General features: G+C 42.4%; 1 protein-coding gene across 11 annotated transcripts in view; it reads left to right on the top strand.

The window, feature by feature from the left end:
• Art4 (arginine methyltransferase 4) overlaps positions 1-11367 on the top strand; it is a 227514-nt gene that overhangs the window by 35231 nt on the left and 180916 nt on the right. For all 11 annotated transcript variants that reach the window (XR_011222364.1, XR_011222363.1, XR_011222360.1 and 8 more), the window contains exons 2-3: positions 3627-3749; positions 6825-6928. Coding sequence is in view for 6 of the 11 variants with exons in the window: in XM_069302680.1 (XP_069158781.1) it covers positions 3627-3749; positions 6825-6928 (227 nt within the window). In the remaining 5 variants the exon portion in view is untranslated. The remainder of the gene's footprint in view (positions 1-3626; positions 3750-6824; positions 6929-11367) is intronic.

The following is an 11367-nucleotide window of genomic DNA, read 5'->3' as shown; positions in this document are numbered from 1 at the left end:
GATACAACAACAGACTCATCTGCCATGACTAGGCTTTTACTCTATCATCAGGCTGCAAGCAGCCACATCTTAATTGTTCCTGGATTGTACCTGGAAGGGGTTCTGGGAGGTCTTCTACTTCAATCCTGGTCTGGGGCCAGGCTTGACTTGTGAGAGTTTGGTCCAACAGGATGTTGCTTGGAGTGGCCCGCAGGCCCACATATCCACCACAGCCAGGTTGGTCCGGCATTTCCTGAAGAAAACTATCTAGTTTTTTCTTGAAGACATCCACACTTGTTCCAGCAATATCTCGTATGCTCGGTGGGAGGATGTTGAACAACCGTGGACCTCTGATGTTTATACGGTGTTCTCTGATTGTGCCTATGGCACCTCTGCTCTTCACTGGTTCTATTCTGAATTTCCTTTCATATCATTCACTCCAGTACGTTGTTATTTTACTGCGTAGATTTGAGCCTGGCCCTCCAGTATTTTTCATGTGTATATTATTTGATATCTCTCTCATCTCCTTTCTAGGGAGTACATTCGGAGAGCTTTGAGATGATCCCAATAGTTAAGGTGCTTTATCGTGTCTATGTATCTAAAGGGGAAGTGAGTATGGAGCAGTATTCAAGAAGGACAGCACAAGTGATTTTAATAAAACCACTATTGTGATGGGATCTCTGGATTTAAAGGTTCTCATAATCCATTCTATAATTTTTCTGGCTGAAGCTATGTTTGCTTGGTTATGCTCGCTAAACGTTAGGTCATCAGACATCATTATTCCCACATCATCGAACAGCCTGGTTGATCAGACCAGCAACCAGAAAGCCTGGTTAGAGAATGGCCAATGGGGGACATTGGTTCTTGGAATCAACAGGTAGATACAGGCCACAGATAATATGATTTGTACTCAAGTTTTAGCTTTTGAACTATTGAAAAAACGAAAATATTAAAATGGAAACTGTTATGGTTGTTGAGGAATGTTGGGATTGCTACCTCCAACTACAGATGTTGGAGGTAGCATATTTGGAGCAGATGCTCTTTTGTTTATGATCTTGTTAATAATATTTCATGTACCTGATAATTGTTTTGTTGTTGTTACTGGCGGAGAATAAAACCATGTGGACGAAGATTGTTTCTCTTACCACAACCATAACAGAAACCATATATAAAACCCAGTCAAATCATACTGTAAAACAAAAAGGCATCTAGATCTGGAAAGATCTAGATACAATCATGTTGGAAGACCTTATACTTTAAAGAATACAGTACAATAAAGTATCTGTCACGACTGCATGAACAAAAGTCAGTCTTCAAGAAAAAACTGGACATTTTTCTGCAAGAAGTGCCGGACTAATGTGGTCGTGCGGGCCACTCCAAGCAACAGCTTGTTGGACCAAGCTCTCACAAGTTAAGCTTGGTCCAAGCCTGGCTTGAGTAGAAGAACTCGGAACCTCATTCAGGTACAGGGCCATCTACAATAACAATGACAGGTTGCATAATAAGAACCTTTCAAAGAAGGGATGCTGTATTGATAATACTTATCAAAACACTAGTAATCTCTAGGGTGGAATAATGTTGCTTAATAACAGCCCCAGTCTCTAGAGAAAACTGGATAGTTTTCTTAAAGAAGTGCCGGACCAACCGGGCTTTGGTGGATATGTGCACCTGCGGGCTGCTCCAAGCAACAGCCTGGCTGCTTCAAACTTACAAGTCAGGGCTTGGGGAGTAGAACTTCTCCCAGAACCCCATCCAGGTATAGGTACATTCAAAAATAGAGAAATTGCGTACCTGGATAGTGTGCAAAGTGTCATTACTGCTAGAATTCCCCTCTATATAACTTCTAAATTATTGGGACTGTTTAGAAAGGATGAAACTGTATTCTCTAGAGCCCAGGCAAGAGAGATGCATAATAATTTACACCTGGAAAATATTAGGAGAACTAGTTCCAAATCTGCACATGGAAATAACATCACATGAGACCAAGAAGCATGGCAGGATGTGCAAAATACAGTAGCCCCCATTGAAAAGCAGATGTACAATGGTACAACCCGTTCTCGCAAATTTAATAAGTCAATATTGACTTATTAAATATGTGCATAGGTGACATACTTAACATAATAGATACCCTTATAAAGATTCATAGAAAACACCGACCTTACCTAACCTTGTTAGTATCTTAAGATAAGCATCTTATTGCTTCGTAATTACAATTATTACCTAACCTATAATAGGTATAGGTTAAGTAATAATTGTAATTACGAAGCAATAAGATGCTTATCTTAAGATACTAACAAGGTTAGGTAAGGTCGGTGTTTTCTATGAATCTTTTTAAGGGTATCTATTATGTTTAGTATATCACCTATGCACGTAGTTAATAAGTCAATATTGACTTTACGAATTTGCGAGAACGGGTTGAATGGTAAGCTGAGACAGAACTCTATCAACATCAAAGGCCAAGACTTTTCAACACTACCTCTTCATAAAGGACATAACTGGCTGGCCTCTCAAGGTGTTCAAGAGAGAACTTTATAAACACCTCTTAAGGATACCTGATTCATAAATCAGACTGCGAGCAGCAGTGTCCAATAACCAGGTTGACTAGACCTGGAGGCTGGGTCAGAAACTGGGTTGCAAGGATGTCAATTCATAGAATCACTACAAGGTAGCCACAAGGTAGGTAGGTAGGTAGATGAAGAAATAATATAGTTAGGTACCTTTGTACATAATTTTGTTGTTGTGCCCCGGGGGGGATTAGATCAAATATCCAAACGACTACATTCTCAATTACGATTGAGAATTATGAGAAATTAAGAATTATAGCAGAGTTGTTTGGCTGGGAGAATGTAATGTGTACTTGAATTCGAGGGTGGAGGGTCCGGCACATGGCATCCCAGTCTTTGGTCACTCATTTCTCAGGAAATACTTACCATTAAGATCTGATAATATAGGATTTGTCAGTACGCTGTACTGTACCTTTCAGTGCCATCTTTATTTAGTTTTGTGCTAGAAAACCATATGCTTGTATTCGGTGACTCGAGGTAATATAGTGTGTTTGGCATACATTGGTGGTACAGTATTTTCAATTGATTTGAAAAGACTGTATTGGTACAGTACTGCATTTAGTTTTGGTATCTGAAGACCAGATATGGAGCCTGTTTCTGTGCTAGGTGCGAGATACTATTTATTACCCATACCCTGTAATGCAACTCTCTAGGTGTCTATCTTGGTGTTATTCTACAGTTTAAGGACTGTACATCTGCCTGGAAACAAGAGAGAACAAAATGAAAAAATATATTATTAAATATAAAGATAAAAATTATTAGTTTATTATTTTTGCAAGAGCCATGCATTGAATCACCTTTACCATATTTATTCTAATAAATTTATGTTGATACCTTCCTGGTTTTAATGTGTGTTTGGAGTTCTGTATAATCAAAGATTTCCTGTCTTTTTTGTGGTTTCGTCTCTGCAAGGGTGGAGGTGTTACAGGATTTTTCTGGTGCTGTTCTCTGGAAACCAGCAGCTGTCCGGTGAATAGTGATGTTACCCCTTTGTGATGCATCAAGGGTGAGCATGAAAGACATGAAATGCTTGACTGTTCAGGCATTCCTTGACATTATTCCACTTGTGTGTTTTTTTTACAGGTGACGTTTGTGTTTTGGACATTCCTGTTGACACGAAGACAGAATGCTGTCGGTTGGGGACAAAATCCTATTTATTTGCATCTCCCCATGAGGACCTACTTTTTACCTTTGCAACAGAATCAGGTAATTCAAATATATGAAATAATCTATTATATTACTGTATAAGTTTTGAGTTCCCCCTGTTTATTGGAGTATGACAATCTATATAGTAGAGAAAGTACATTAAAAAAACATTTCCCTCTTGACAGCCCATTTCATTAGTAAGTTTAGTGAAAAAGGTGTGAGTTTAAACATGACGCTCTTGTGGGACATGAACATCACGCTCTTGTGCGACATGAACATCACACTCTTGTGGGACATGAACATCACGCTCTTGTGGGACATGAACATCATGCTCTTGTGGGACATGAACATGATGCTCTTGTGGGACATGAACATGATGCTCTTGTGGGACATGAACATGATGCTCTTGTGGGACATGAACATGATGCTCTTGTGGGACATGAACATGATGCTCTTGTGGGACATGAACATGATGCTTGTGTGGGACATGAACATCATGCTCTTGTGGGACATGAACATCATGCTCGTGTGGGACATGAACATGATGCTTGTGTGGGACATGAACATGATGCTTGTGTGGGACATGAACATAATGCTCGTGTGGGACATGAACATGATGCTCTTGTGGGACATGAACATGATGCTCTTGTGGGACATGAACATGATGCTCTTGTGGGACATGAACATGATGCTCTTGTGGGACATGAACATGATGCTCTTGTGGGACATGAACATCATGCTCTTGTGGGACATGAACATCATGCTCGTGTGGGACATGAACATGATGCTTGTGTGGGACATGAACATGATGCTCGTGTGGGACATGAACATGATGCTCTTGTGGGACATGAACAGGATGCTCTTGTGGGACATGAACATGATGCTCTTGTGGGACATGAACAGGATGCTCTTGTGGGACATGAACATGATGCTCTTGTGGGACATGAACATGATGCTCTTGTGGGACATGAACATCACGCTCTTGTGGGACATGAACATGATGCTCTTGTGGGACATGAACATGATGCTCTTGTGGGACATGAACATGATGCTTTTGTGGGACATGAACATGATGCTCTTGTGGGACATGAACATGATGCTCTTGTGGGACATGAACATGATGCTCTTGTGGGACATGAACATGATGCTCTTGTGGGACATGAACATGATGCTCTTGTGGGACATGAACATGATGCTCTTGTGGGACATGAACATGATGCTCTTGTGGGACATGAACATGATGCTCTTGTGGGACATGAACATCATGCTCGTGTGGGACATGAACATCATGCTCTTGTGGGACATGACCATGATGCTCGTGTGGGACATGAACATGATGCTCTTGTGGGACATGAACATCATGCTCGTGTGGGACATGAACATGATGCTTGTGTGGGACATGAACATCATGCTCGTGTGGGACATGAACATGATGCTCTTGTGGGACATGAACAGGATGCTCTTGTGGGACATGAACATGATGCTCTTGTGGGACATGAACAGGATGCTCTTGTGGGACATGAACATCATGCTCTTGTGGGACATGAACATCATGCTCGTGTGGGACATGAACATGATGCTTGTGTGGGACATGAACATCATGCTCGTGTGGGACATGAACATGATGCTCTTGTGGGACATGAACATGATGCTCTTGTGGGACATGAACAGGATGCTCTTGTGGGACATGAACATCATGCTCTTGTGGGACATGAACATGATGCTCTTGTGGGACATGAACATGATGCTCTTGTGGGACATGAACATCATGCTCGTGTGGGACATGAACATCATGCTCGTGTGGGACATGAACATGATGCTCTTGTGGGACATGAACATGATGCTCTTGTGGGACATGAACATGATGCTCGTGTGGGACATGAACATCATGCTTGTGTGGGACATGAACATGATGCTCTTGTGGGACATGAACATGATGCTCGTGTGGGACATGAACATGATGCTCTTGTGGGACATGAACATGATGCTCTTGTGGGACATGAACATGATGCTCTTGTGGGACATGAACATCATGCTCGTGTGGGACATGAACATGATGCTCGTGTGGGACATGAACATCATGCTCGTGTGGGACATGAACATCATGCTCGTGTGGGACATGAACATCATGCTCGTGTGGGACATGAACATCATGCTCGTGTGGGACATGAACATCATGCTCGTGTGGGACATGAACATCATGCTCGTGTGTGACATGAACATCATGCTCCCGTGGGACATGAACATCATGCTCTCGTGGGACATGAACATCATGCTCTCGTGGGACATGAACATCATGCTCTCGTGGGACATGAACATCATGCTCTCGTGGGACATGAACATCATGCTCTCGTGGGACATGAACATCATGCTCTCGTGGGACATGAACATCATGCTCTCGTGGGACATGAACATCATGCTCGTGTGGGACATGAACATCATGCTCTCGTGGGACATGAACATCATGCTCTTGTGTGACATGAACATCATGCTCCCGTGGGACATGAACATCATGTTCTCGTGGGACATGAACATCATGCTCTTGTGTGACATGAACATCATGCTCCCGTGGGACATGAACATCATGTTCTCGTGGGACATGAACATCATGCTCGTGTGGGACATGAATATCATGCTCGTGTGGGACATGAACATCATGCTCTCGTGGGACATGAACATCATGCTCTTGTGTGACATGAACATCATGCTCTCGTGGGACATGAACATCATGTTCTCGTGGGACATGAACATCATGCTCTCGTGGGACATGAACATCATGCTCTCGTGGGACATGAACATCATGTTCTCGTGGGACATGAACATCATGTTCTCGTGGGACATGAACATCATGTTCTCGTGGGACATGAACATCATGTTCTCGTGGGACATGAACATCATGCTCTCGTAGGTAATGTGTTGAGTAAGGAAGTTGTTCTCACCTGGTGAACAGTATTGCAAAGAGAAAGGCAGTTATTTACCTCTTGAACCTTTAACAATATTCTAATTTGAATGAATGATCAAGTGCTGTAGAATGATGAGGATTTAGCATAAATTAGTTTTTTAATCCTTTTATAGAATACTTTGTATTTATGTACGTATGAAGTTGTAACATATTTGATGATTTTTCTCCAACAGACTCTAGAAAGTTTCACAATGTTATATTCAAGGTTCGTCAAGGAAAAGAGGTATCTGTATTCAATGAAAGAACAGATGACTCCAGTGCAACACAGTACTTTCAGGTATGTTAATTATTAGTGATAATATTTGCTTGTAAACCCCCACACTGTGATCTGTGATAGTACAAGACTCGCACAGTTTGCCCTGTAGTTGTGGACACCGCAGCACAGGTGTCAGAGCGCACTCTCTTTGCTGTCCAGTCATCTTGCACATAGTATCTGTGCATGGGGTTCAATCTCTGCTAATTACCTCAAGCTTATAATCACTCGGCAAAAATCTGCTATCAGAACAATAACAAACTCTAGTCTACAGACTAGAGCCCCTCTGTTTAAGTCCCTTAACTTGCTAAACATACACTCACTCCACACATTTTCCTGTGCTATTTACATGTACAAAACCTTGTTCCTAAATGCTAATCTTGATCTGAAACTTTTCCTTGATAGATGTAATAGAACCCATGAGCACCACACTAGAAATAAATATCTCTGATATCCCCAGAGTCAAACTAAATCTGTGCAAACACTCCATGCAAATAAGAGGGCCCAGTCTGTGGAACTCATTTCCTGATGAATTCAAAAATTTTTTTCAGCCTATGCTCTATTCAAAAGTAAAATAAAAGGTACATAATTTCCTCCTCATAGTTCCCTTCCTTGTACTTCAAGCTCACACTGTATCTTGTCCTACCCACTGTCCCAATATTAATTAGTACTTAAGACACATATCCTTACCAGTGTAATCACCTCTGTCAATTTATATTGTAGTTAATTGTTGATATAAAACCTTGCTACAATGTACCTTTTCATTATAGGTATATGTTAGATTATAAGGAGCTGGCCAGAACTGTAAGCGTGTTGGTGGCTTTGCATGAATGTACAGATGCCACTCTTATGTAAACTCACCAACCTATTGTACCTTCTTGTGAATAAATTATTATTATTATTAATATTATTGTTAACTTTGTGCCAGTTCACAGTGGTCCTAAATAAGTCATAACATATTCAACACATTCTAGAACACTTGATAGTGTGTATGTGTGTTTACGCATGGGAGTGTTATTATTATTATTATTATTATTATTATTATTATTATTATTATTATTATTATTCACTTTGAATTACAAGTTGATGCTTTCCTCATTGATAAATACAGTAATTAAATAGCCCAAATGTGTTTTACAAATTTGTGTAGTTTTAGCACACTTGCTAGAGCTCAAATAACTTTGTATATCCTTTATAGTTTACAACTGTGTAATCTTGCTTTACTTAGTTAGGATTTCAGAAACACCTCCGTCTGGTTTCTAATGTTTTTGTTTATATAGAAACTTGTGCTGCCTGGTTTTTGTGTTCTCTCTTGTTATGGAGTTTTCAAGTTTGTGTTTGTATATAATGTTCATTTTTGTAGTAGCTCATATTTCTTAATTTTGGAATTAAATTTGTGGCATGCCTATAGAAGTTTTTTTTTTTGTGGTGAGGTCACAATACCATAGGTGTACTGGGTAGGGTCACCAGTACTGGACTTGTATCAGTGGATAAACCGAAACCACAAAAATACCAAGAACCTCCCAAATATACAGTACTACTGTATCATGTTGAAATATGTGGTGTATATAATGTACACCATAGTACAGTATCTGTAAAGAAATAGTTGGAATAAAAATATGAACTTTTAGTTGTCCATTATTGTATATTTGAAAACTAGGAAAAATATTATTTTGACCAGCAAATGTTAGAGGCCAGATGCTTGGGGTCAGGCTCACCAAATTTTTTTTTTTTTTTGGTGGGGAAATGGTGTGCTTTAAGAAATAAAGCCTGTAACCCAACACTTCCAAAGGATTTTCATGAAGTCGGAATTGCAAACGGGATAAAATCTGGCATGTGTTGTACATCATGTTGAAGCTTTTTCCGTGGTTTACCTGTACTCACCTATTTGTGCTTGTGGGGGTTGAGCTCTGGCTCTTTAGTCCCGCCTCTCAACTGTCAATCAATTGGTGTACAGGTTCCTGAGCCTATTGGGCTCTATCATATCTACACTTGAAACTGTGTATGGAGTCAGCCTCCACCAAATCACTTCCTAATGCATTCCATTTGCCAACCACTCTGACGCTAAAAAAGTTCTTTCTAATATCTCTGGCTCATTTGGGCACTCAATTTCCACCTGTGTCCCCTAGTGCGTGTGGCCCTTGTGTTACATAGCATGTCCTTATCTACCCTATCAATTCCGTTGATAATCTTGTATGTGGTGACCATGTCCCCCCTAACCCTTCTGTCTTCCAGCGACGTGAGGTTTAATTCCTATGGTCTCTCCTCATAGCTCATACCTCTCGTGTATGTATTAGACCGTGGCATCAGTCAGTTGGAGTTCTTGCCTACTGGGGACAATGAGCCAAAACCTGACCTCCTCGGAGAGGCAGGAGGAGCAATGGTCTATGGAAACCCCCCATGTATTTGGACACATTCCATGTCTGCCATAGACCAGGGTCTGCCACCCAGAAAGGTAGGTGTAACAAAACAAACCCCATTAGGTAAAATTGCTGCCTAAAACTGAACAGAGAGGCAGAACTCCCAAACTAAAACAAGCAAACGTCTGTTGGTTTCTTTCTTGGTTGGGCTCTCCGTACAGTTTATATTTGGGAAGTGTCCAACATCCTGGCGGTCGGCCTGTCTCGGTTCCTTCCCTTGTTTATGGATTGGACGGTTGACGCCGACTCCTTCAGTTGGCTCTGCCGGACGTACGGGCTCCTAAAGTTGGACCCCTTCACGTCGGTGTGGTCTCGACGTCTCCCAATATATGTGGCACCCTTTCCCGACTGCTGAGCCTTCGTGGTGGACGCCTTTCGGCAGGACTGGTCGAGGTAGAGTTACCTGTACATCTTCCCCCGGTCCAGCTGTTGCTTCGGGTTCTGGCTTAGTTGGAGTCTTACCTCGGGAGAGTCGTCCTTGTGGCCCCTTGGTGGCCGGCCCAGCCTTGGTTTCAGATGCTGCTTGCTTGGTGTGCGAACCCGGGACGTTTAATGCGGCTCTGCCTCTTCCAGCAGATCGGACCAGTCCGGTATTTGGCTGGTTCAGTTTTCTCCGCTCTTTAGATTACTGGTCTTTTTGACACGGGTTTATCACCATTTGTTTGTGATCAGGTGGTCTGTTGATGGTTTCCCACCAGAAAGCTTCGTCTTGGCGACAGTATGAAGTTTCCTGGTGCTCTTTCCACCATTTTCTTTGTCTTTGTAGATTGCCTTCTAGTATTTCTGATTGGGTTGTCTTGCCCTTTCTTGGCTCTTTCAGGACCGTCATTTGATGGCTAAAACTGTTGCCTCGTATCGTGCGTCTCTGGCGGAGCTGCTCCAGCTTGCGTTCAGGGTGGATGTTTTCTCGCCATTGAGTTGAGGAGCGCGAGGCAGCCACCTCCCGGGTAAGTCCCTCTTCTACTTATCTTTGGTTATGTAGCTCCAGGGAGCCAAAGGGGCTTCCCACAGAAAACCAGCATTGGATGTAATGAAACGCCATTTTCTGGGATGAGTCCCGGAGGCTTTCTGGCACCCTCCCAGGTAACCCTCCTTCCCTCCGGTCAACAGTTTTCTTGTTTTTCGTTACTGAGCCCTCCGAACTGGAGTTGCTGAGTATCCAGTACATGGTGTCCAGGGCTCCCCCTCCCTCTCCCAAGGAGGGGGTGGGCTGCGTGTACAAGTGGTGCGATGGCGAGGTGTGTTGTTTGCTTGTTTCCTTGGGATTTGGATGAGTTCTGCCTCTCAGTTCAGTTTTCGGTTGCTATTTTCTTGCCATGTGGGGCCTGTTTTGTCATGCCTACCTTTCTGTAGGCACCTACCTGCACCTCTGAGGGGGGCCAGGTTCTGGCTCGTGGTCCCTGGTAGGCTGAACTTCATTGACTAATGCCCTAGTCTAATATATCGCATATTAGCCCGATTGCTCCAGGGAACCTCTGGGGCTCTCTTGAGGTTATCTTGAGTATATTTTGGGGCTTAGCATCCAGCTGCAGCCCAGTCCTCGACCAGGCCTCCTTTTTTGTTACACATACCCCAGAAGCAGCCCGTAGCAGCTGTCTTAACTCCCAGGTACCTATTTACTGCTCGGTAACAGGGGCATCAGGGTGAAAGAAACTGCCAATTTGTTTCCGCCTCCACCGGGGATCGAATCCGGAACCTCAGGACTGCAAATCTGAAGCGCTATCCACTCAGCTGTCTGGCCCTTAGCTGTCAGCTGTCAGGGTGTGCCTGTCAGGCTCACCCAGAAAATGGCATTTCATTAAATTCAATGCATGTTTTTTCTCCAAATAATCTTTCAACACCAAAATCAGTATACTGTATTCCTAAATATACATTTGCATTCAATATTCACTGAAAAAGTTTCAAATACAAAATTCTGATATTTGATTGTCCCTGAGCCTATTATATGCCTCTGTAACCCTTTCCACTTCTGCCCACAAGATGGGTATGGGGTGCATAATAAATGAACTAAACTAAACTAACTTTCAATAAAGACAAGCAGTT

This window comes from Procambarus clarkii, chromosome 48 (assembly GCF_040958095.1).
Source record: "Procambarus clarkii isolate CNS0578487 chromosome 48, FALCON_Pclarkii_2.0, whole genome shotgun sequence".
Taxonomy (NCBI): domain Eukaryota; kingdom Metazoa; phylum Arthropoda; class Malacostraca; order Decapoda; family Cambaridae; genus Procambarus; species Procambarus clarkii.
The sequence above is the reverse complement of the archived record's forward strand: the minus strand, read 5'-3'. Positions and strand labels throughout refer to the sequence as shown.